The following is a 26,887-nucleotide window of genomic DNA, read 5'->3' as shown; positions in this document are numbered from 1 at the left end:
TTTCGTTTTGTGACAATGACTGTCAAACATGTTTTTTAAGTGCATATGCCATACTGTTTGCCTGTAATTGGCTTCAAAGATTTGTGGGGAGGGCCCTATTTCATACAAACATACCCCCCCCCCCCCCCCAGCTTCCTCAAGTCCTTATGGCTGCAACTCACGACTTACAGAGCCCTGTCTAGGCAACTGAGCCTGGTGGAGATTATTTTGTGCTCAGTGGAGCGCCGTTTTCTAGTTGATGATGTCATCATGAAATTAAATTACATGTTCACTGACAGACAGGCAAAATTTTACATTTGAAGTCTTCCTCAGTGCCTTTTTATGAATATTTATGTATTCATGTTAGTGAAAACTAAAACAACTGTTAATCTTTTGTCCCCAGTAGACCTGAGTCTGAATTATATACGAGTCGGCTACAAATTGCTCATTTCAATGGGACACGTCATGTCGCTGGCAGTATTTAACTCCTTGTAGTAGCAGTGGATCGCCATGCCCATGTAAACAGCAAATGTCATGCTTCATTCGATTAAATGTGTCTGTAATCAGACTGTATTGTTCTCCATCAAGGGAGAAGAAGCAGAGAGGCAGGAGGCGGGGCCGGAACGCTGTCTGAGAGGCCTCTATAATTCTCACAGTGAACCGGTCTCTTTTCCAGCCCCTCAATCCTCATCTGCATGGACCTTCAGACACTTCCACTGCTGTATGTCGACAACACAGCCCTTTGCCGCCCTTTGTCTGTCTCTGTAGTGAGAGAAAGTGAACAAGTAAACCCTGTCGTCTCCTACAGTACATAACACTGATGTGCCCTTGAGCAAAGACTTTGGTCACGTAACCACCTGGCTACGAACCGAGTCTCCACAATGGGAAACCAAACATCTTGCCTACCATTCAGCCAAAGGGAACCCCTGCTACATTCTGTGTATCAGGCAGGGTTGCTCTGCTACAGTCGCACTGGAAGAAGGAAGTAGGGCATTCTGCTGGAAGACAAACCGCTCTGCAAACTTTCCCGGACATTGGTACATATGAAGGTGAACGGGGGAAGAAATTAGGGCACTTTTTCTTTTTTACTTTCTCTGATTGAATGACCCACAGCCCATAGCTACTGTACCATCCCCCTGCCACACCAGACAGCAGCACGTGTAGGAAAGGTGCCCTTCAGAAGCTGCTGCACCTACAGTATATGGACAGTTGTCGTCAATCGCCTCTGAGCGAGTTCCATCCTACTTACTATGGAAGAAGTCTCAATCTGCACTCATACCCTGCCCACTGAGGCAGAATGGGGTGCGTTTGATATTGTAGTCATTTCATGCTTGGTTTGCAAGTGAAGGTGGGAGGCGGGCGGGGATAAAAATAGACATCGCCCCCGCCCCACCCCCGCGCACACGCACCTCGCGGGGCACTTTCATTGTCTCGTCGCACTTTTCCCTCTCCTGGGGCGATGGACTGTAGAGCAACCTTCACAAAAGGACATTTTCTCCTTTTGTTCGGCGGATTACCGTGTGTGCATCGCGAGGGACAGTATTTTCAAATGTCTCTTTGTCACCTTGACATTTAGTTGTTCCGACTCCCCTTCGGCGAGGAACACGCACACCACCATTTTAGGCCTTTTTTAATGGATGCGCACAGGTGACTTTGTATCATCTCTGTGCCGAGCTCTCTCTCTCTCTCTCTCTCTCTCTCTGGGCTCTCCAAATAGGTCTTTAACAAGTGGTCCAGAAAAATAGCTCAATTTACCATTTAGACCCTTTTCCACTTAGTATGACTGGTTTATATCGCCCACTGTTCCCTAAGGCCCTGGCAACCACAGTCTCAATCCAATAGATTGTAAGTTGTCATTTATCCCATTCTGAACTGTAACGGAGACTGCACCCCAGGCCCCAGTCATTCAGTCCACTTTACATAGCATTTGAAAGTGTCTATTAATGCTGTTGTATGTCATCCTAGGTGCAAAACAATGGTTGGGTCTGATAGAATGTGCCTCAATTAGGCAAACATGGGTTGAAATAGTTTATTTTGTAGTTTTTCATTTCCTTCATATTATACATTTTAAATATTATATTATATATTGAAGAAATCAAACAGTATAACAAACAGCAGGTTTAGGATCACATAATACTTCATTTGTTCTTAAACTTGTAACTGCTGTGAGAGGTGTAAGAACACAGATCTTTGACAGGCTTTTTCTTAGTTTCTTGATTTGAGGTTTAACAACATTCAAATAGCATATCATAATTTGAATGCTTACAATCTGCTCTTCCATAATCTGTGAGAAAATCCAAAGCGGCTATCCAAATTTCCATGTAAATGCTAATGTGTCTCTCCCTGCTCTCTTTTCACCTGGTCACGCTCCTGTGTCTTTTTTTTCTTTTTTTCCTTTTGACCTGCAGCTTACGCAACTATGATGCCAAACTCTGTCCCCGGCTACCAGACAGTCATGGGAGTTCAGCCGGCCACCAACCCCACCCTCCCCGGCGGCCAGCAAAGCAATATGGGAAACCAGATGCAAGGCATGATGGTCCAGTACCCTCCAATGCCGTCTTATCAGGTATTCACCCCCGCGAACCTTGATGACGACATGCCTCCGTGGGCATCTCCTTTGACTGGAAAATTGAATAATGACACCAACTGAAGCCCGAAATTGGAAAACATCATTCGCCGTTATGAGTCTGTGTTTTTGTTTTTGCCGTTTGTGATGCCCTCCAACAAGTTATTTGTGTTGTTGGCTGATGTCTGGCAGCTCCCCCATATCAGACTGTTTTCGTGATCAGATAGCATCGAGCCACAGCAGTCACTGAGCGAGACAGACAGGAAACGAGGCAAGAGAACTATAAAACTCCGGGATTGGACATGATGGGGAGTTTTGTGTGTGTGTGTGTGTGCACAGGCCTACAAAACTAGAATTAAAAGATATAGATCTGCACTATTACTTCAAAACCCATACAGCCTGATTTGATGATTTGACGCATTGTGAGCTTGTCAATAGGCTTCTTTGAACCATGGCATACAAGTATACCTTCACCGCTGAAAAGAGCTGATATTTATTTGGTATAAAACAAAATGTTTGTTGTTGAAAAGTTAAAGATTTATATTCTTATAGTAATCAGCACAGTAGCTATAGTATAGATTGTTCGTTCAGTAACAGGGGTCTCACCGTCTCTGCAGCTCTTGAGCAACTCGAAAATCTATTTTCAGAATTTCAAATTTCAGGAGAGAGGACCCCACAAAACTAATTTATCAGCTTGTGTTATAGTTTCAAACTTGTCTGCTCATTTATTTGTTCAATCACTTCCAATTATCTTTGTTTATCCTGTATCCCTGTATGAGATCTCTCCCCTAATTGGACAGAATTGGTATCCCAAATCTGAAAATGTATTTTCTGTTTACTAAAGAGCTAGAGAAACCCCTGTTATAGAACAAACACTATAGCAATTATTGATATGGAAATATTTGGGCTTTTCTGTCTTTATTGGATAGTACAGTGAAGAGTGTTTGGAAACAGGGAGAGACAACAAAGGCTGTCGGGCATTAGAGCTTATATGTGGTATGCATCTAGGCCATCAGCTCCCCAATATAGTTATTTTAAAGGTAGGGTAAGTGATATTTTTTGGTTAAAACAAAAAGTATTTTGTTAAAAGGTTAAAATACTATATTCTGATAGTAATTATTGCTATAGAGTGTTTTTTTCAGTAACAGATGTCTCCCTGTCTCTCCAGCTCTTTAATAAACAACAAGCCAATCAGGAGAAAGTACCCATTTTTAAGCTTAATTTGTATAGTGTTCCAGTTCCAATTTTGTCTGCTCATTTCTTAGTGTCATCACTTCCAATTTCACTTGTTTAATCTATCTATATCCTGATTGAGTTCTCTGTCCCGGTTTTCTGTTTAATAAAGAGGTGGAGAGACAAGGATACTCCTAATACTGAACAAACACTCTATAGCAATGAGTACTATCAGAATATAGAGCTATTTAACAATTATTTTAACCAACGCAAATCACTTACCCTACCTTTAACAAGCAAAAAAGTAACTTATTTTTTTTAATCTTTTATCTTTTTGGGAAAATATTCACCTATAATGAAATGCCCAAAAAAGAGACAGTGTTCCTGTTAAAGGAACCTGGCACGTGAAGATACTTCAACTGGCTTTCTGTTCATCATCCCATTTGTCTGAGTGCTCATTTCAAATGACTTATTCCCACCATTCAGAAACAACAGCACATTATGTGAGACCGCAATGGATGCAGACGTCTCATCATTTCATAACATGCCAAATTCTAAAATGAAATGCACCTTTTGAAAAACGGTATTCACATTAGCAGCCAGCAAATGGGGGGGTATTTAAAAAGTGCACACACACACACACACACACACACACACACACACACACACACACACACACACACACACACACACACACACACAGCCAATGAAGCAGATTTCCAGAGGTCTAATTTTTGCTGCAAACTTCAGGCACGTGTGACAGAATATCTGATTCCTAAGCGGTTATAATGGGACATTTGTCTCTGCTTGTTCTGTCAATTTTCTGTTCCAATCACGTCCTGTGTTTGTCGGTCCCCAGCAGGTGCTGGTGCCCCAAGGCTCCCAGATGGTGTCCCAACAGAGCTACCAGCAGCCAGTCATGTATTCCTGCCAGCAGGGCCAAGGTGCTGTGCCTGTGGCCAGCATGCAGCCCTGCTACAACCTCCTCTCTCCCAACCAGCACACCACCATGAGGTGAAACACCATTTGGCTTTCCTTTTAAGCCCTATTTCAAAAATTGCTAAAATAGCCGATCTGCAAGCTTTTTTCTTATTTACAATAAGAATGATAATAATAATTGTTTTGCCTGTAATGACATGCTCAAAATAGCAACATCAGGTTAAAAGTAAAACAAATAATAAATAGAGGATATGCGCATGCTTAAAGTGAATGGCACATCGAGTGGCAAAGCGAGTGGCAAAGCAACATGCAAAGTGAGTTTAACATTGTTTAATGTTGTTTAATGCAATCAGATATGACTTTTCTGTTTGGATGCATGGGCTGTCAAGGCCAGTTTGACACTCAGTAGGCATTCCTGCATAACCTCCGGGTTTGATGATGATGTCACACGCATATCCTCTATAAATAAAACATAAAAATTCTCTTTTGAAATCATGAAATCCAGGTTGTTTTCACAGCCCATTGGATCAGGTTTATTGGACCTGATAGCTCTTAACTCTCTCAGTGCTGCCACACAACGAGATATCCCGAGTTTTTTATGAATGCCCTCAGTGCCAGCACAAAGAATCCCGAGTTTAAAAAAAAAAGAAAAATTTGAAAAAAATGTTCAGAACCCAAGATATCATTATCTGAAGATTTGCAGCTCCATCCACTCCTTGTTTAACTTATAACTGAAAAAGGCTGTATCTCGCTTCCTAAGCACTTTTTATTTTACTTGAACATATTTGAACATATTGTTTTATTTCATTGGCACTGAGAGAGTTAAGCCCAATTGATATTTAATATTTTTCAAGTTAACGCGACATACCACAGTTATTTTCAAGTATACTGTAAATTAGGCTCATGACAACATATCATTCACTTTCTTGCTCCTATATTTTCTTTACTTCCTCCAACTGAGTACTGTAAGGTGCATTGCAATCAGCTGATACTTATCAAGTAAGGCCAGTTGGCTTGACAGAAAAAAATCGTAAAGTCCAATTAACCCATAGCTGTTTTCGCTTCTAAGTTTTAATTTGCTTCCTGCTGAAATACTTCTGTACCTATCAACATCACCTCAGTGCAAAGGCTATCTTGAGCCAGTGGCTTCTACTGGAAACGATTTGCGATTCGCGTTCCTGAGGTGCATTCGGTGAACTGGCCCTACGTGATCACTGATGAATAGGCTCTATGCACAACAGGTGTTACCAATGATTCTAATGAAGGCTCTGTTCCATTTAGTGTAGCACAGTGGTTCTCAAACGTTTTAATTTCAAGGACCACCATAACTCTGAGAGAGTACAAATGGAACCAAATGGACCCTTACAGGTCCATTTGGTTCCATTTGTACGCTCTCAGAGTTACACACCCACAAGGGGCCATTTGGAACCCCCTCAAGGAACCATGAGGGTCCCTGGGCCACATTTAAAGACCCACTGGTGTAGCAGAGTGTTTCCAGTGAGCCAACATGCACAATATCAGCACCAGCCTTCATTAGTATCAGTGGTAACACCTGTGAAGGAAGTAAGAAGAGGCCAAATTTCTTTCCAATATGGCTGCTGTGCATAGAGCCTATTAGTGCTCTGAGAACCTGTTTGAGGCGCTGTAGTCAATTTCCCCGTTAGTCCATCGGTGTTGGAGGTCTCCCGTGACGGCTGATTGATGGAACAAGTCATGAGAAAACCAAACGTGTAATTAATATCCTCCGCCGCGGGCCCCAATCAATCTGGGAACAGACAGTGGGATTTGTGAGCCTGATGGTGTCAGGGTCACCGAGCATGCTCATGTCCACAGGCCAATACAAGCACAAAGTGTAGACAGCTAAGCATGTATGCTTGTGTGTGTACACACATGCACGCACGCACGCACGCACGCACGCACGCACGCACACACACACACACACTCACACACACACACACACAATACACTGATGAATAACACAGAAGGACACTTTCTCATGTCCCTGACTATTAAATGAGGCTGTTGTTTGGTTTTTGTAGGGCAGTCAGTGTGGGAGTGATTTATATAGCATTGTCAGAACAGCTCCATACTCTCCCATGAGGACCCGCTGCCCAGCTGCAACCTGCATTTCACCAGCCTCAGCACAGCACAGGGAGCTGGACTAATGTGTTGTGTGTTGTGCGCGCACACTTTACTTTACAGATGCGTCTCATTCAGACCGACTGCAAACTCAAATTGCTCACACTCGCATTTAATCGTATCATGTTGAATCTTTCATAGCCCCTTCTCTGTTCTCTGTGTACCTAAATAATGATGTTTGTACATCATTTGTAATCGGACCAGCAGCATGAGTGGGAACAAGAAATAAGTAGGTCATAGTGGCTTGCTGTCAGTGTAAGCCAAGCAACTAGGGCATCTGTCCCCTTTACAATGCACTACTTTTTTTTCTTTTTCAAGGACCCTCAGTTTGTTATGAAATAGGCCACGGACCCCCATAGCTCTGAGAGTAACAAACCTGTAAAGGTCCATTTGGCTCCTAACTACCAATCATTTAGCTGGGGACCCCCTGGATCTCCCTCAAGGACCCCCTGGAACCCCCTTGAGGGCATTGAAAACCACTGTGCTATTAAAGTGTGAACACTAGAATCTTGATGCAGCGACATGATTTTATTTCTCTGCTGACAGCATGAGAAATCTCTGAGCACATTCTCTGATCTGATCTGATTTGTGTGTGTGTTTGTGTGCGTGTGCGTGTGTGCTACACTCCACAGTTCGACAGTGAGTTTCTTGCCGGCCCAGGCTGTCGAGCAGCTTCAGTTTCCCCAAGCCGCATCGCCCTGCGTCTCCCAGCAGCATACAGGACAACAGTATACAGGTACTGACGCCCCCACCCCCCAAAAAACCCAGCCTAACCACAAAGTTATTATTACAAAAAATACATTATCAAGCATCTTCAGTCAGAGAACCAGCCTCTGGCAGGTCATGAGGCAATGACAGGGTCACCTCATCATTAACTAAGAATGTCCTACGGAAGTGGAGCATCGATCAGGTACTGGCTAAGCTCCCAGGGGACCTGAAGAAGTACCCTTGACTGAGTGAAGCTGTAAATCCCTATCCGCTCCAGAGGTGCTGTTCTGTAATTAACGCCAACTTTTGTAAGGAGATTGGCAGGCAAACTAATCAATAAGGAAAAGGAAAGAAATACGGAAATTTATACGGAAAAGGGGAAAAAAAGTATTACTAAAAAGTATGGAACCTTTTCGGTAAAGAAGCCATACTTTTGTTTTTCAGGCCAATTAATCTTGGAACAGACTGATTGCCAGACAACTCTTTCACTATCTTCAAATGCTACAGATAGTCTGTAACTACGCCTCTTGAAAGTCGCGAACGGAAGCTGTCATCTGTCCATTCACAAAAATGTATTATAAAATATCTTTAAAATATATTTTTGCGTTTCGATTTCTGCTAAGCAGCAAGGTAGATATGCTTAGACTAATTACGAGCGGGACAATCTTTGCATTTTCAGTGTTTCCGTTGCACAGACAGGCAGCAGGCAGAAGCATTTGAATATTGTGTGAGCCAAGAGACAACCTTTCATTTAACCACTCAAATGCTATATACTTAAGTTGTCAGGGTCCCCCAGGGACTTCTAGCCTTGGTCCCCTGCCTGAAGCTCATAAGCACAGTATATCCCCTTGTCAAGCAGGGATTCTGTCTTGGAAGAGCAGTAGATGTTTTGTCTCCCAAGAGGGAGACCAAATCCTGAGTAGGACATGAAACTTATGGATTGCAGCTTTAACATGTCCTGCTGCTGCCTCCTCCTACTACTACTACTACTACGATATCCTATTGACGGACATCTTCTCCAGGAAATTATCCCATAGGATCTCATTATTGAAACGGTGATCTGATAATCATCAGCAGCAATTAAAGTCATAATGTCAGTATGGAACCACCCGGGCTTTCGTTGGAGCTCCAGAGCACACGGCTGTCGATATCAATAAAATTCCAAAAATGAGAAGCCGTGTAATACTCTGTATGTGCTCACACAATAAAATATGAATCAAGTCTATCTTCTATACCAGTGGTTGGACCTCCATAACTCTGAGTGTACAAATGGAACCAAATGGACCCATAAGGGTCCATTTAGGTCAGAGATACAGACCTTTAAGCGTTCTTTTGGAACCCCTTCAAGGAACCCTGAGGGCCCCCGGGCCCCTCTTTGAGAATGGTTCCACACAGTATGTGTTAAAGGCATGATTACATGCTATAGAATAGATAGCAGCCTATATAATAATTAACTCTATACCCCTAGAAGGAGACGTTCTTCCAGGGTCAAGTGAACTAATGTTTCAGGTCTCATTTATTATTACCGGGCTTCTTTACTCTGATCTAATTAACCGCCTAAACCCTATATATACATAATTGATCGGGGTCCCCCAGGGCTCTATCCTTGGCGCCCTCCTTTTTTCCTTCTACACCCAATCTCTTGGTCAAATAGCTTTTAGAGCTGCTATTTTCACCAAATCTTTTGCCAAACGTGCACCTATTACGACGTGCCCAGAACAGGGACGCTGGGGTGGTTAAATCTAAATGTAGACTTTATATCCGGAGAGATAAACTCTTACTGTTGCCAGCTGTTGTATACAGTATAGGTAACCCTCTAATTTTACATCCTGTGTTTACTTTGCCTACTGTCCGTCATCTCCCTTGGCTGATGTGTTTTAGCGGAGAGCTTCTTCTCAAAAATTTGCATTACCCTTGAGATTGCTTGTAGGCAACTGTGTGTGTGTGTGTGTGTGTGTGTGTGTGTGTGTGTGTGTGTGTGTGTGTGTGTGTGTGTGTGTGTGTGTGGGGGGGGGGGTTATCTCCCTCCTAATGACCTTTTATTATTCATGTCTGATTACTATGAGGGAGAAATAGACAGAGCCATCATTTTCAGCTCATCTGTAATGAGGTCGGTTGAAGGTCCAGCAAGGGCTCCTACCTGCAGCCTCCTCCTGTAAACACATTTAATTGGCTAGTTTGGGGCCAGAAATAATCACCTGATTAAGTCCGAGAATCCATTGTCCTTGCTAGTTTATTACCCGCCCGCCGGTCTTTAATAATTCATAAATCAACAGTGCCTTTGGCTGAGCAAAGTTTGCATACGATTACAGCTCCGAGAGCAACTGGGGTAAGCTTTATGTTAACAGTAGCTAATTAGATTTGAATGTATTATAGGCGAACACGCAGAGGAGTTGTGAGAAACATTTCCTCATTGTGAAACTCTCTAATGTACACGTGTAATATACCCGCCCCAGCAGACACACACACACACACACACACACACACACGTACTGTACCAACAGCACATGCAAAATTAATTGAGCAATTTCTGCCGTAAATTATTTTGCCTGGAGCATGTTATAGCACGATGACAGGGTCACCTCATGGTTACAAAGACTATAAGTGGAAAATCGATCAGTTACACTTGACAGATACAATCCTCTATTAAGTGTCAGCGCTACGCACATGTCCCTGACTACCGTAGTCTAGAGGCACTTTTCTGAAACTAAACCTGTACTTTGACCCCTGCAGAGGTCAATGAAATGTGGAACAACTAATGAAATAACTAAGCCACACAAAACATTTTCCAGGCAGGAATCTGTGCCTTTTCATTATCAACATTTAACCACTTAAACCCTACGTACTTAGTTGACCGGGGTCCCCCAGGGCTCAATACTAGATCCTCTAGTATTTTGCCAAAAACAGCCGATATTCAAGCACACAATGAGCTTATATAGATCAGCTGTTTTCACTTGAATGTTAGCCCCCACAATAGAGATGCTAGCGTTCAAGTGGTTAAATATACCCAGTTCTGACTCCCGCTTATGACTTTTTCATAAGTCCTCCTGATCACATCATCTGGTTACGTGTGTCTGAGAGCAGGGGTCCTCCCGCCACCCCCCGGTAGTGGGATGGTGATGATGCAGGTGACGGTGCCATCCAGCCACCAGCCGCGGCCCCACTCGCCCTGCCAGAGGAAACCGTTCAGTCACAAGTACCCCGGCCAGGAGCCCCATCGCAGCCGCAGGCTAACAGAGCCACTAGCACCTCTGGAGAGCCCCCAGGTACAAACGTTGCCTGTGTGAGCTACTGTAAGGCCAGGCAAGAATGTCACATTCTCCATCATCATGGGTATACGTTTCTTTATGAATGACGTGAAAATATCCACGGACGAGATACTGAAAAAAATGTATGTAAGTCTGGTCAGGTCAGGGAATGGAGGCGTGTGTTAAAACATGGAGGCCCATTGTTAAATTGTGAGAGTTAAAGGGGGATGAAACCCTTGGCTGCTTTTTTTGTTTGTTTTCCCATTCAGGTTAAAAACTGCAGCAGGGTACAAACACTGTCATTTAAATGACACAACTGCAGCTCAAATTTGCATTAACAAACAACAATTACCATCTATGCTTGCACATAGGCACACCTAAATAAATACTGTACACATAAATCGAACACACCCATTATTAACTTTATTCTGCAGCCGTGTTGCTTACTAGCCTGTCATGTTTTTTTTTACTCTATTGTAGTTTTTAACCTGAACTGGACAGACAATAAACTACAAAATTATCCTAAGGTTTCATGCCCCCTCAAGAATTTCCAAGAAAATTACGTCATGTTGTCCAATCGCTGCTGTGAGCGGTGAATTGATCCTCAACAGATGAGAAATATTACCTTTCAGAGTTAATTGCTAAATAGACATGGGTGAAATCGTGTGTGCAAATAATCTGCTTTGAAGTATTGGACAGAGGTGGTTTGTCATGTCGTAAATGAGCATTGAGCATTAGAAGGGTTTAGACATACATGAACAGTATTTCAAAGTGTAATAATATCGCTGTCGGGCAGAAACCTTGTATCTCTATCTTTTTTATGTTTTTCTTTTTCATTAATTAATGTCCTACTTTATATATTTACAAAACCCACAGAAAGACGATTTACAGTAACCACTTTCAACCCAATATTGAAAATATCTATATCTACAAGCTTACAACGTGTCGCATCGTGTTTTAATGTCAACATTTACATGACACTGTAATACAACAAAGTATAAACACTGGGTATTAATTTATGAAAAAACATAAATATATTAAATATGGAGATACAAGGTTTCTGCCTGACAGCAACGATCATCTTTTGGTAAACCCCACCCCACCTTCTGGTACTCTGGGCAGGTTTTATAATGATATTGAATAGGACACACACACACACACACACACACACACAGTATTGTCTTCATCTAGTGTTATTTTTAATGGTACATTAGGGTAGGCTAATGTCGATGAAACTCTGCATTAAAGACAATTAATCAAACAAGAGAAAATGAAGAACGACTTTTCCAAAACTACTGCCCTGACTTGGCTTTTGTTTTGAAATGGAAGTCTTATTACATCCTCTCCTGTGCTGTCCTGTCCTCTTCGGCCTCCTTCTGGTGTGTTTGTCTGTAGAGCAGAGTCCAGCTGGCCAGTTCTCCCGCCCCCTCCCCGGTTCCGTCTCCGTCGCCAGGCCACCTGGGCGGCCTCAAGGGCCTCCCCTCGGGCCTCTCGGCCATCTCCATCATGTCCCACCAGCATCAGCACCACCACCACCACCTCCCTCCAGCCTTCTGCCCCAATGGACAAGGTCAGCTTCAGGGACTGACCCTGCATCTGACATGAGATGAGATGGAACTTTGTTGATCCCCCCCCTTCCGGGGACAAACTCACAAGTGGGCTTGTAGATTGCTATTTGGTGTAGAGGGGAGAAAGGAGGGGACCAAGTATAGACCCCTGGCGGACACTGGTCAATGAAGTATATAGGGTTTAACTGATTCATTATGCTGTAATTCAGCATTATATTATACTAATTATAAACAATGCTGATGCCACAGTTCTCACATAATGTCTGTTGACAGTTGAAAATAAACTCTAGTAGAACGCCTTTGAGATAGTGTTTGTGATTGAGTTTGTGCATACGGTACATGCAATAGTGTTTGCGAATGAATTTATGTATGCGGTGCATGCAATAGTGTCTGTGAATGAGTTTATGTATGCGGTGCACATAGCCCACACAGCCCACCAGGAAGGCTGTAAAACAGATGTGAAAAATAGTGTTTCCTGGTGATGACGTGGTTTGAATTCTCACCTTCAGGTGAAGGACATTACCCTCTGCTGGGACAGCCTCTTCAGTACAAACCTCCCATGGGACCACCACTGATCCACACAACACACATGATGGCCAACCACCAGGTTAGAGACACACACGCACACACTGTGCGTGCTTGCGTGTGTCACGCATTTGATCACATATTTGTATCATGCATTTTATTTCAGTTCATTGTTGATGTTATAATAGTCTATGGCAGTTGTAGTTCTCAAAGTGTGGTCTGGAGACCCCCAGCGGTCCTTGAGGGGGGTCCAGGCGGTCCCCAGCGAAATGAACAGTTTAACCACTTTTAACCCTATTGTATACTTTGGCTATTCAAAATAGCATAATCTATGCACGTTGTGAGCTTTATACTTGAAACATTTTACAAAATTTTGAATAATTTTATTATTATACAACCCGTATTGACAAAGATAGTTTCCCTTCAGCCTTCGTCTGTGCCCCTACAACTCCCATGATGCATTTTGCAAGCAGGACCCCGGCCTGCCACGCCTGTACACTCTACAGCTGCCATTTCATCGATGTGATTCATATTTTCTAAAGCTAAGATTGCTATTTTGCAATCAACTGGAGTAAACTTTTCAGAACAACTTCGGCTCCATTTCAGAGATGCTCAGAAGACTGCCCAATTGTATGGCTGCGAATGGAAAGTTAGCCCAACAACAAATATATAGAGAGAGTGTTGGAAGTGGCGACAGCATACCTTTAAGCACCCAGCCATCGATGAGCATGTCTGTCCAAAGCTTACTTTATACTCCATCGCATGAAAATTGCTGATTTTCAAGCAGCATTGTTAGCTTAACAATATGTTATTTTAATACGTTATTTATACTTCCTTATAGACTGGTGTCACATGGAGAAAATAGCCAATCTATATGCTCACAATGTGTCACAGCGGTGAGCTTGTAGATCGGCTATTTTTATTATTTTCAAAAAGAAAATGTGTGACAATCGTTTAAAATGTTTGGAAATTTGTGCCTATAATCACATGGGATGGCAGGTTGAAAGTGGTTAACAGTATGTATCCTCCTTAGGGTCACATGGGCATCTGGCACGGAACCCAAGGGAGAAGGACCAGCAGGAAGACAGTCACTACAGATCTCAGTGTAGGTGAACCAGGTAATAGGAACTCTGGAAGGGAAGCCTCTGCTAGCAGAGACTGATGGACTCTCTGTCTGGAGACTCAAGATATTTTATCAGAGACTCTGGTCATTACTGGCCTCCCAACCGTGTAAATGAGCATGTCATGCACTTTCACAGATAAGAGGCATTTTCAAATTCATTTCGGCGCTCTCCGAGTGCTAACAAAGCATGAGATCAGGGTAAAGAGCTCTTCCAGGGAAAATGACGTGCGCTTCACCGGGGGTGTAGAGAGTCCCCGGCACTTAAGTCGTGGAATTTCTCGAATGAAATAATGTTGGTTTTCATTTTTTCCCCTCAAACAGCTGTTGGGCAGAGAGTGGAAATTCACATCTCAGATTGTGAGGGTTAAAAACCAATTGCTGTATAGGCTATTTAGCAGATTTACCCTGTGTAACATCAAGTTTCTTTCCTTTTTTTTCGTGGTCAGAATATTCTTGCTGTGCTCCACAGTAGTGGAAAAGGTGTTTGTGAATGTAAGCAGAATTAAATTACAGACGGGGCACAATTCACACCTGGTAGTGGAACCTGCAGCCCCCAGCGGCATTAAGAAAGTGCTGATTATTCCAAATATTGTATCGTAGTTTCACACTCGACAAGATTCTTTTTTTTTTGCATTATTCAGGTGTTCTCATCAAATGGCCCTGCCACTATAATAAATAAGAAGATAGGCCCATATCCAGGTGGTCCATCTGAAAACCTTGTATTTTGCCAAAATGTCAGAAATTAAGATAAAAGAGCCTAATTCTTAGATTGAACAACCATGCATTTTTCTATTACCACTTAAACCCTGTACACTGGGGTCCCCCCAGGCGTCTGTACTTGGCCCCCTCCTTTTTCCCTCTACACCAAATCTCTTCGCCGAAAATAGCCGGTCTTCAAGTACAAAGTGTTTTTCACCAAATGTTCACCTATTATGACATACCCAGAATAGGACACTAGGGTTCATGTGGTAAGTTAGTTCAAAAAGCTTGCATAAATGTTGCCATCTAAACGGGACAGTGTAACCCTTCAAATATTAACTTATATTTATATTAACGTTTAAACAGGTGAATTAAACTATATTGAAGTCTCCACTTGGTACCTTTCTGTAAAGTGACAAATGGATGCTGGTCAATCCATCATCACTGGCTTACTCGTAGATCTACTCCTCACAGCACCGTCTGTCCGTTTGTTTGTGTGCAGTGAGCGGACGGATTCTGGAGGTGACAGACCTACCAGAGGGCATCAGCTGTAGTGAGGCCCACCGTCTCCTGGGAGAACTGTGCCGAGGCGGTGCTATGATCAAATGGCTGTCTGAACGCCAGCCCCGGCCGCAGGACCAATCCGTAGCCAAGAAACAGGAGTCTCCCGTCCAGGAGCTTCCCCCCGGCAGCTGCAAGCCTCCGAGAGACCTGGCGTCATCTTAACACCATCCTGGCCACCTTCCCCTCCAAATACGTTGCACAGAGAGCGCTCTGCTCCGGCATAGCAGCCCTCTAAACGCTTTCAAACTGCAAACAAGTAACCGACACAAACCGGAGCTGTGTGATTCACAGATCCAGGCCAACGCACAGTAGCGTTGACTTACTCAGTGCAAGAGATGGGGCATGCAGGATCCCAAAACGAACACTGAACACTGAAGCGCCTGCCTTCGCTACCACCCATCTTTAGCCAAAGTTCGACACTTGCCCCTCATTTGATTGTTTTGAAGTGTGTTTGATTTATGTTTGTGAAGCTGTCTGCAAAATGGGGGAAAATCTACCAACCAAACGGATGATGAATTGTGGCTATTCCATGTCTGAATATTTCACCAGCCACTTGAACAGATAACTGAACAGTCAGCCCAGCTTTAAAAAATCTAGTTGCGCCAGGAAATCATTGGGCGTGGCTAAGGTTTTGGGGTATTAATGCAATTGTAGGCAAGAGAGGTTACTATTCTGTTCTGCTGTCTTAAAAGTAATAGCACTGTAAGAAAATTATCAGTCAAGGGCACCTAAACTTTTGCAAGTTCTCAAAACCATGCATAAATATTATTTGTTAAGTCTGTCTCGCCACCAGCAATGCTTCTCATTATGGGATACTCAGTTGGTTTTACGTTTATTCAGTCAGCCACATTAAGTCTGATTTACAGTTTGCTCTGCATTATGTCTCGCACCAGAAATGGCCTGTCTTCAAGTTCATGACATGTTGTAGATAGTAGCTTGTAGATCAGCTGTTTACGGTGCGAGACACTGGCATGCAACTAAGTATAAATCAGCCGTTAGATGCCCAACTGGATAATGAGTTCACAGTCTTGTCATTATGCTCACTTTTATAAATGAGAAACCTCAGAAAAAGACACTCAACGAGGTTACAGACAGACACATTAGTGTGGTGTGTATTTGTTTTGTTTTACATTACAATTGCAGCCACTATATCAAATGATAATATGTATTTTTTTTTTAAAACACATCTCCTTTTGGCTGTATCATAGCTTGGACGTAAATGCTGTCACATGTTGTCATGTCAATCTGATGTCAATACCATCACGTTTGACATGACACCACTTCAACATACTGTACAACTGACATAGCCTTCAATTAATGCATCTAAAATTAGGATGATTAAAGACAATGATAATTTGGTGTGCTGCCGAATACACAATAGCATCTTAAACATTTTGAATATGAGAATGGGGTTTTCTGTGCCTTTGAAATATACAACTCTGGTGGACTGTATAGCTTTCTCAAAACTCCTAACGGATGTTGCTTGTAAAAAATAAAATAAAAGGTGAACCCATACAGTATACGCTGAATAATATATATCTGCTACTTGAATTATTTAATGCCACCTTTCCACACACTGAATGTTACATTTGCACTTGACATTACGAAAGTTATGGTAATTTTTTTGGGGACGTTTTGGTGTTCGCCTGCATATGTTTCATGTTTAACATGAAAAATCCCAATCCTTGTCCTTTTATTTTGGCTGGGCCAGATTATTTTATATTGAAGTGATTGTTTGTATCTAATTGAAACTTCATTTGAAGGGCCACTTGCTTAATAAAGTGCACGTGGTAAACAGCAGCATTCATCACACTACTGTTTCTATTTAAGTTTGTGCGCATTTATGAGGGTGTGGCCTGCAAGGTCTCATGTGACTTGTTTATTAACTTATGTTTACTGAATTTAATAAATGTTTACATCACGTGAGTCTGAAATGCATTCTTTTCAAAGTCTTTGTTGGTGATAACACTGGACAAACTATTAAAGGACGACTTCACCCGTCTTCAACCTATCATATAATTGGTCCTTACTAATGCTCATGATAAAATGGTGCCATTTGTTTCTAGTTGTCCTGTGTCTCATAGGAGGGCTGTGGACACTTCAGAAACCCGCCTACCAGTGACATCATCGTAAAGCAGGTTTTTTTTAACAAGATTTTTTTATTTTTTAAATTTAGATTTAGGCTTCCATTATATCATGCTAACTTTCCAGGAATAAAAAGATGGCAGTTTCTATGAGCTTGGATTCCCCATCGATGATGTCACTGGTAGGCGGGTTTCTGAACTGTCCACAGCCACCAGCCCTAGGCTCCTATGAGACACAGACTGAGTAAAAATTGTACCATATTATAATGAGTATTAGTGAGGAGGACCAATTATATGAAGATGAAAATGGGTGAAGTTGTGTAGGTGCTTTAAGCAATGATGTTATCTCATCGCATGCGTCAGTGTTATTTTGGGGAAATTAATTCCTCTTTCTGGCTAAATATATGAAATCATTTAAAGGGGGGGGGGGGGTCTGTAACTCTCAGGGTTATGATGAGGGTCTTTGAAATTAAAAAGTTTGAGAACCACAACAATATAAGTAAAAGGTAGTGAAGTCAGACAGTGACCCCTGCTGGACTAGAATTCCTATCGCAGCTTCATAACATGACCCACATTCATCCAATAAAGACCGCAGAAGGCGCGCTGTATCGCGATCTGTCCAGCATAAAAGTCGCTTAACGATTAAACGAGGCTAGAAGTATTGGAACTGATCGCAGATCTGTACATATTGCAGTCGATTTAGGATAATGTGGCTGACGTGATGTCAATCCTCGATAGTATAGTGGTCAGTATCCCCGCCTGTCACGCGGGAGACCGGGGTTCAATTCCCCGTCGGGGAGGACATTTTTTATCGATGATATTGAATGTTGGTGTTATTTTCTATATGTTGATGAATTGAATACAGAGGACCCCAATGGAAACAAGACTGAAAGGACTTTTTGGTGTTATCCTTTTAGACCAAGTGTGACTACTCGTGCTGTTTTGCATTTTTGTCTAATAAAATATTCAATAAAAAAAACAGTGGTTCCCAAACGTTTTAGCTCAAGACCCAGAAGAGAAATTAGATGTTTGCCCGGTACCCAAGTCAGTGCAAATAGCAGATCTACTTGTAGATCGGCTATTTTCACTACTTCTTAAACATTTGTAAAAAAAAAATAGTAGAAAAAGTAGAAAAAAATATAAATTATTTAGAAGAATCATTGAATTTGTTTATAATTGATGACATTTCTTTGCATTTTTGGGGATTCAAAATAAAATGTTTTGAAATAACAATTAAAACAAAATGTAGGGAACAAAAAATAAAGGGATATTTACTCGTGACCCGTAAAAATGTGTCCACAACCCACAAATGGGTCACGACCCACTGCTTGGGAAACAGTGGCGAGTAGCAGCAGAGCAGAGCAGAGGACAGGCTGAAACGAAAGTGAAACTGGAAGGAAAGTAAACAAACGTCTTTAGTTTGCGTCTCCTCGCAACAGAAGCAGCTGCAGTTGATTCTTGTGTGAACGTGGTCGCTGTTCAGTCAGAGAGAACATGGAGAAAGGCAGGATGGTGGTGGTCTCGGGGGTCCCTGACGTCCTCACAGTCTCTCGGACGATCGATAAACTCACCAAGCATTTCCAAAGCTCAAAGAACGACGGAGGAGACGTAGAGGACGTAAAGTATCCCACGCACTTGAACGGGGTAGCGTTTGTCACGTTTGACAACGCGGAAGGTAAACAGTAAACACACTATTCTGCAGTGGTGGAAAAAGCACTACATTTTTTTACTTAAGTAAAAAGTATCAATACTGCAATGTAGAAATACTCTGTTACACGTAAAAGTACCAGTATTCAAAATGCAAAAGTATTGGTATCAAAATGTAAAGTACCAAAAGTAGAAAGTACCCATTGTGCAGAATGTCCCATTTCACAAGTTTTAATGTATAACAATCTTTGATCTTTGAAAATAGCAGATTTGTAATAATAATCCAAATCTAGTTTTCAAATAATTGCAGTGGAGTAAAAGTACAATATTTGCCTCTGAGATGTAGTGGAGTAGAAGTAAAATTACTGAAAACTGGAAATACTCCAGTAAAGTAAAATACCTCAAAAGTGTACTTAACTACAGTACTTGAATAAATGTACTTAGTTACTTTACACCACTGGTGTGTATACACATTGGATCGTGTCTGTTTCACATTTTTTTCCCATTGCTACTTGACAAATGACTGCTGTAGAGTTTGGGGGCTTTAATTAGGTTGAGACCATTATTATAGGGAGAAGCCCCTTAACTGCAGGCTGCAGCCAGGGACATAGGGGTCTTTTGTCAATGTTCAGATAACATTGAGATCGGAACCAAGTCACAGTGATTCTCAGGCTTTTAATTAATGTAGGGAACCCCAGCTTGATAAGATTTGATGCTTCTTTCTTTTTTTCTTTTTTCTTTCTTTTTTTCTGGTACCCTGTAAAATCCTCAAGGTGAATTTTACTCTGATTGTGTATTGTACAAATGGAAGCAATGGTGCATTTGGTGCCATTTTCTACACTCACAGATTTACAGATCCGTATAAGGATCTATCAGTCATTAAGCTGGGGAGTGGGACCCCCTGGAACACCCTCAAGTACGCCTGTTGGTCCCCAGACCTCACATTGAGAACCACTGGGATAGGCTATCACCACTACTGCCATGACCAGTGGCAATGTACAGTAGTTTGCACTGCCTACACTGATGACAAACCTGTGAAAATATGACAGTCCAAACTGCACTCCAAACTGCATTTAAGACCTCTACACACTGTACGATATTTGAAATGGTCGGCGAGTGAACAGATCGTTAAGCATTTCACATTGCACAAGTTTCTCTCTTGAAATCGGGCTAAATATATCGTTGTGATTCTCGCACGATTGATTGGTCGGCGACAGGGGTTCACTGATTGCAAGATATTTCACCACGATGTGATCCCGACCCAATACATACATTTGTTTTTATTCCAAACTGTTGCAGATGCAGAAAGGGTGGTCCGAAAGAAGAACCATATCCTGAAAGATAAAGAGTTCCCTGAAGAATGTCCTCTCACCGTGTTCCACTTCACCCCACATGTAAGTCTGTTAGCTTGACTCATTACAATTATCATGCCTTCTTTATTTATTTTGGTTCCTAACTCCAAGTTCTGTATATATATTTGTCTCATATTTATTTTACACTTATACATTCTGATGTTGTTACATCTTACTTCATTTGTGTACTGTGTGATCGGGTACATACTGTATAGCTGAGCCTGGGCTATTGTGTCCCTCAAGGGTTTCTAGAAAAGGGTATTTTAACTGTTCGGATGTCGAGGGTAGAAAGTAATGGTGATAACTGATAACATGTTGTTTTATTCTAATAAACCAGCACGGTATGTTCAAAGCGCAGGCATGTATAGGTCATCAGTTTGTGTGTGTTAACTTTTTGTCTGTCATGCCCCAGGTGTTCTTTTACGTCACAAATGCTACAGTGAACCTCTCAGAAGTCAGCGGTGATCAGGAGGAGCTGTTCCAGAGTCTACAGTCAGCGCACAGGTCAGTGCGGATTCAGCCTGTACTTCAGGAGAGACAGGCCACGGCCGAGGGGCCTTTTGTGGCAATCCAAGCCCTGAGAGATGACCTCATCAGCAGAGCCAACGTTCAGTATGGAGCAGAGCAAGTAAATTCAGGCGTAGAAGGTGCGGTTGAGAAAAATGGTAGCATTAGGTCTTTAACAGGGTCTGATGAGCACAGTCCAGGACAAAGGTCGGCATCTGAGGTCAGAGATAGCATTTCATCAACTCACACCAGAGCAGACAATAATTCAGCAAGTCATGCTACACCAGATGCAGATTCCAAACCCCCTCTGCCCAAACCTGTATATGATATTTCAGTAACACCTGCCGGAATAGGGAACATTTCCACAACACCATGTTACCACACAAATGCTGACTATATGAACAAACGACACAAGACCAATGAACCAGTCACAGCAAAGCCCTTTGGGCGCAGTCCCGAAAGCACGTTAGAATCGTCCAAGAATGACAGAGCCGTTTCAGGGCGGCCCGACCCGATCGGTGCGGGTGATCCCGCGGGATTCTCTCAAAGAGGCATGGAGAATCTGCATAACGAGTCTATATGGGTCGACCCCAACACGTTCAGCTACATTCAAAAGTTTGACATTAGGGAGTTTAATAAGCGTTTGAGAGAGCACAGCATGTCCCTTCAGTGCGAAGAAGGGTCCGATCTCACGTGTGTTTCTCTGAGCGGACGGCCTGGTACTGAGGTCCAGAGTGCCTTGACACACCTCAAGTCCCTGGTGGAGTACTGGCAGACGGCCCTGAGAGTCCACGTGATCGATTTTGAGAGCATCGGCTCACCTGAGAGACAGTGGGTGTTTAAGGTCTGCGATGACGTCAACACCAAGTACAACAACGTCCTCTACACAGTAGAGGGCTCCTGCATCAGAGTGATTGGCCCATCCACAGCCAGTTACCTGTTCTCCAAGCTGGTGAAAGAGAAATTTGATGAAGTTGACAGAACATACGTGTAAATTGGTCTGTTTATTATTATTATTATTATTATTATTATTAGTGATATTATTATTATTTGTTATTTAAGTGATGCAATGATTTCAAACCAAGTGAATCGGTGGTTTGGAAAATAAAATATTACTATTACTGTTATTTCATGCATCGATTTCGTTTTCTTTTTTTTCTGTCTCTTTTCAAAAAGGAAGCAGAAGAAAAAGCTTGTGATTTGCAATGTCCTTTTAAAAGACATGATGCTTCTTAATGAATATATTAGAAACCATTTCACAAGTTGATCCAGCAGGGTTTGCAGGATCTGACAAACTATCTAATTTGTGTAGTTCATTTAGTGAACACTGGGTGGCACTATTGCACACAGCATCTTAGCTCCTACAGCAGACTGTGTGACCACCAAGTACTGTATGAGTTATTTAGAACTGGTGAATACAGTATTTCAGTCAATAAAAATATAATGTTTGTTTAGTATATTAGCATAAGGCTTTCCCAGTGCTTTAGTCTTTAAGTTGCCATTGTTTAAACACAATGGAAAATAAACATGGTACGCCTCTAAATAAACAGTTTATTGCTTCTAAATTGTCCTCAGTCCATTGATTTTCAGTGGAGTCACTTCCCCTCCGTCAACAGTGATAGTCGCCTCATAATTTGAAAAGATCATAATTTTCACAGCAAATGATCCAACAATAGACTCTGACCTGTCTCTCACAGCCTCGGCTATCTACTCCGTCATCCAGAAATGGTGCAATCGCTTTTTAATTCATTACGGTTGTGTGCGTTACACGGATGGATGGTTGAGGGCAGGAGTTGTGCTTCCAGTTATTGTGATAATTCCAGCATCACAATTAATTATAAACCCACAAAGAAGTCAATCGTGGGTCTGACATCAACAGGTCTGTTTGTCATTTCCAGTGTTAGTCACTGAACAGCTGGTTGTCTGTCAATTGCCTTGCTCAAGTGTTCCCTAATAGCAGTGGAAGATCAAGGAGGAAAGTGTTCCCTCTGACTTAAACATTTCTCAGCTAGCGTAGGAAAGTAAGCTGATTGTAAAAGTTCTGTCAGGAGTAGCATTTGAACTTACGCCTCCATAGAGAGACCAGAAGTTCCATTAGTATGGGAGGTATATAACCTTGAGTCTGGCGCCTTAGACCACTCGGCCATCCTCACAACATGGATGTTTGCTCAAGAGAGTAATTTTTACAGTAAAAAGGATTGAGGTGATTCTCGATCAAATGAAAAAATCATTTGAAGTTTGAATACTTTACTTGCCCGATTCAGGGACTAAAGACAGAGGGTGTTGTAACTGTGATAAAGCCTATAAAAATAAACTTTAATTGATTTGACTTAAAATGATGACAAATATAACATTGCCAAAGGACAGTTTTAGAAACAGTAGTCTTGTGGATACTAAGGTGGTCCTGTGACAACAAGGCTGCTATAGGTTTGTTTTCCCTACACTATCTGTGAAATGTTGAAGTTGGAAGTGGAACACTTTCAAAAAGTTCAGCCCCTCTGAATAGACCCTGAATCAGACAAGGAAAAGATTCAAACTTCTAATGATTTCAGAATTGACTTCAGAATCACTTTTCAGTCCTTTTCCCTGGCATGTACCAGAATTAATTGTGCACAGATGTAAGATGATGAGTATTGATTGTAATACCCTTGTCAGTAGAGGGTTTTAAACCCACGCCTCCATTTGGAGACCAGAAGTCCCATTAGGATGGAAGGTATTCAACCTTGAGTCTGGCGCCTTAGACCACTCGGGTATCCTGACATCTTGGATGCTAAGTATCATTACGTAGATTAGAGTTCCAAAGTCGATTTTGGTTATGATACATGGATAAGAAGACCTCAAAATGTCTTCATACATTATATGAGATGTCTGAATATTTGAGGTACTGCTTATGCATAACATGTTGTTCAGCTGGACTTCCATAATGATACAATACGCATGCATTAATTTGTGGCAGTCTGTACTGAATGTTTTCTAGGCACAAAGTCAAGAATCAACGTAGATAACAAAACATAGATAAGAAAATAAACATTATTGTCCCCTATTAGATAAACAAGATAATGCAATACATCCATCTCCTTTTTTTCACTCAGTGTTTGAGCAAAACGGATCAAATTGTGTGATTTTCTTTTCTTTTTTCTTGGACACACACACACACACACACACACACACACACACACACACACACACACACACACACACACACACACACACACACACACACACACACACACACACACACACACACACACACACACACACACACACACACACACACACACACACACACACACACAGTGTGGTCACTACGACTCCCCAGTGGTGCAGTCAATAAGTCACCTTCACTGTGGAGACAAGTGTCCTTGGTGCGAGTCCCAGGGTGTTTAATCAAAACGTGCCAATAATAATCATTATGCATGTTTTAAAATTCTTCTGAAGGTCATTTCATAATTGAACTCATTTTACCTAGATATCCAATGTATCTTCTGTGTGCATTACAGGCATGGATGGCTGAGGGCAGAAGTTGTGCTTTCAGTTATTGTGATAACTCGAGTATCACAATGAATTTGAGTCCCGCAAAGAAGCCAATCATAGGTTTGACATCAACAGGTCTGTTTGTCTGTAATTTCCAGTGTTAACTGGCTACGGAACAGCCGCTTGCCGAGTGCCTTGCTCAAGAGTTCCTCGGTGGCAGTGGAAGATCAACTTAAACATTTCTCAATTAGTGTACAAAATAAAAAACAGCAGTTTTGCTGTCAGGTCAACCTTAATATATAGTTACTGAAACTGTCATTTGGCTGTCATCATGTTATCATTTTTTTAAAGTTGAGGAGTATTGATTGATTGTAAGATATCTTGTTAGGAGTGGGCTTTGAGCTGACGGCTCCACTGGGAGACCAGAAGTCCCATTTGTATGGAAGGTGATTAACCTTGAGTCTGGCACCTTAGACCACTCGGCCATCCTGACAACATGGATCCACTGAGTATCATTATGTAGATCAGGGGTCGGCAACCCTTTTCCCATCAAAATAAAATATTTATTTAATAAAACAGATTTTGATTGTCCATATAAAACACTTTCTTCCACCTTCTTTTGAAATATTTTCTTTCACATCAGGACATTGTAAAGAACCTTGGACTCAGAGCTACCCAATCAAGATCATCTCCTAGACTCCTTTTTTAATATTATTTTTTTTAAAGAAAAATCCTCTCTCACACTTATGCCAGTGTGCCAGCGATCACCCTCTCCTGTGCCAATGTTGGCACCCGTCCGTGCCTAAGGTTGGCTACCCCTGATGTAGAGCATAGAGTTTTAAAGTCGTAAAAATAAACCTTTACCCATTTCTTCTCCCAATTTAGTTTTTATGCCAACTGCCCAAACTTTACCGACACTTGTGTGTAGTTTGCTGACCCCTACAGCGTCAGCTAACCCCTGCTAACCCCTACAGTTGATCACTTGGGAGAGTGTAGACTAGCATAATGTCTCCTCTGGCTGCTTCCTTACACCTGACGGTGAGGAGTTTCACTGGGAGGGTGTAACGTGTGCAGAGGAAAACATTATGGATGCAGTTCCTCTCCCTGCTGAACAGGCCAACCTGTAGCGTCAGAGACGACACTCCCTGCCTGGCTTCCCACCATCAAAAATAGCCAATTGTGTTTGTTGGAGCGCCCTGCCAAGCTAAGCTGGAGGCACTGTTGAGGAGCCAATGTCCATAATCTTGGGGCAAACATGTAAAGTGAAGGGTAAATAAAGCAACTTGTCAGGAGAGGGATTTGAACCCACGCCTCCTCCGGGAGACCAGAAGTCCCATTAGGATGGAAGGTATTCAACCTTGAGTCTGGCGCCTTAGACCACTTGGCCATTCTGGCAAACTGGATAATAGACCCAATGAGTATCATTATGTAGAGCATAAAGTTACAAAGTCTGCTTACGCACCCACTGTCAGTGGAAAGGAAGTGTCAGGTGGCATCATGTGTATCAAAGGAGACACTTGTTCGTCTACACCCTCCCTGATAACCAACTGTAGGGGTTAGCTAAAGAAAACTGGGGAATTGGCATAAAGACTAAATGAGTAGAAAAGGGGATACATATTTTAAAAACTCTGTTCTTTACAATGATACTCAGTGGAAAAACATTTATGTTGTCAGGATGGCCGAGTGGTCTAAGGCACCAGACTCAAGGTTGAATACCTGCTGTGCTAATGGGTCGTCTGGTCTCCCAGTGGAGGCGTGGATTTAAATCCCACTCCTACAAGCTGTTTTGCAACAAAAAAAACTAGTGCATAATTCAGCTTGTTTCAGATATTGTTCAATATTTTGGTGACATTTGATCCAACACTGAGCAAACACACAGCCACAGATGTTCAACTCTAGTAAGCTTGTGGATAATATTGAGTGTTGGTGGAGATTAATGTACAGTAGATAACTTCAGTTATTGTATTATCTAGTTTATCTCTAGCCTATTTACCATATAGGGGACATTAATGTTTACTTTGTGCCTAGAATTCAAGCATTCAATACACACTGCCACAATGCATGTGTATTATATCACATGAAGTTCTGATATAGCACATGCATTCCAGCAGTGGTAGACCAAGAGGAGGAAAGTGTTCCAACTTAAACATTTCACAGCTTGTTTAGGGAATCAACCGAGCAGCCTTGCTGTCACAAGTCCACCTTAGTATCCACAAGGCTACGGTTTCTAAAACTGTTCTTTGGCAACGTTATATTTGTCATCATTTTAAGTCAAATCAAATCAATTCAAGTTAATTTGTATAGCCTTTATCACAGCTAAGCTGGCTGTTCACTAAGGAAGTTTTAGGAAAATTCATAGAGAAAGCATGGCAGTTGCACCTGGACAATCAATATGTTCTGTTTGTGGTTTATCTTGGTGTATGTACATTTTATGAGTGTCTTGTAAGCCTGTGCGGGCTGGGCATCTTATGGTGCAGGACATATAATATAATAAAAATTCTGTCTGTCTGTCTATCACAGTTACAGTCCCAAAGGCCCAAATATAACAAAGAATTGGGTTCAAATCCATCTCCTGAGAAGCTCTTTTGCAAC

At 42.0% G+C, this 26,887-nt stretch overlaps 2 protein-coding genes across 2 annotated transcripts in view; both read left to right on the top strand.

Moving 5' to 3' along the window:
• LOC311040880 (R3H domain-containing protein 1-like) overlaps positions 1 to 17,073 on the top strand; it is a 63,526-nt gene extending 46,453 nt beyond the window's left edge. The window contains exons 17-24 of the mRNA XM_084051258.1: positions 2,388 to 2,545; positions 4,578 to 4,732; positions 7,429 to 7,532; positions 10,589 to 10,770; positions 12,148 to 12,322; positions 12,830 to 12,927; positions 13,879 to 13,963; positions 15,170 to 17,073. Of these exons, the coding sequence (XP_083907384.1) occupies positions 2,388 to 2,545; positions 4,578 to 4,732; positions 7,429 to 7,532; positions 10,589 to 10,770; positions 12,148 to 12,322; positions 12,830 to 12,927; positions 13,879 to 13,963; positions 15,170 to 15,393 (1,181 nt within the window). The 3' untranslated portion in view covers positions 15,394 to 17,073. The remainder of the gene's footprint in view (positions 1 to 2,387; positions 2,546 to 4,577; positions 4,733 to 7,428; positions 7,533 to 10,588; positions 10,771 to 12,147; positions 12,323 to 12,829; positions 12,928 to 13,878; positions 13,964 to 15,169) is intronic.
• A 1,663-nt stretch (positions 17,074 to 18,736) lies between these two features.
• On the top strand, positions 18,737 to 21,963 carry LOC311040470 (uncharacterized protein). The gene is made up of 3 exons (XM_084050777.1): positions 18,737 to 18,990; positions 20,262 to 20,356; positions 20,727 to 21,963. The coding sequence occupies exons 1-3, from the start codon at positions 18,810 to 18,812 to the stop codon at positions 21,813 to 21,815; spliced, it is 1,365 nt and encodes a 454-aa protein (XP_083906903.1). The 5' UTR covers positions 18,737 to 18,809; the 3' UTR covers positions 21,816 to 21,963.
• The last annotated feature ends 4,924 nt before the right edge of the window (positions 21,964 to 26,887 follow it).

This window comes from Gymnoscopelus microlampas, assembly GCF_963454915.1.
Source record: "Gymnoscopelus microlampas genome assembly, chromosome: 24".
Taxonomy (NCBI): Eukaryota; Metazoa; Chordata; class Actinopteri; order Myctophiformes; family Myctophidae; genus Gymnoscopelus; species Gymnoscopelus microlampas.
This window is presented reverse-complemented; position numbering and strand designations above follow the sequence as displayed.

Coding starts and splice junctions, on each gene's coding strand:
- LOC311040470 (XM_084050777.1), top strand. CDS start 18,810: ATGGAGAAAGGCAGGATGGTGGTGGTCTCGGGGGTCCCTGACGTCCTC. Junction 18,991..20,261: donor CACGTTTGACAACGCGGAAG/GTAAACAGTAAA, acceptor AAACTGTTGCAG/ATGCAGAAAGGGTGGTCCGA. Junction 20,357..20,726: donor TGTTCCACTTCACCCCACAT/GTAAGTCTGTTA, acceptor GTCATGCCCCAG/GTGTTCTTTTACGTCACAAA.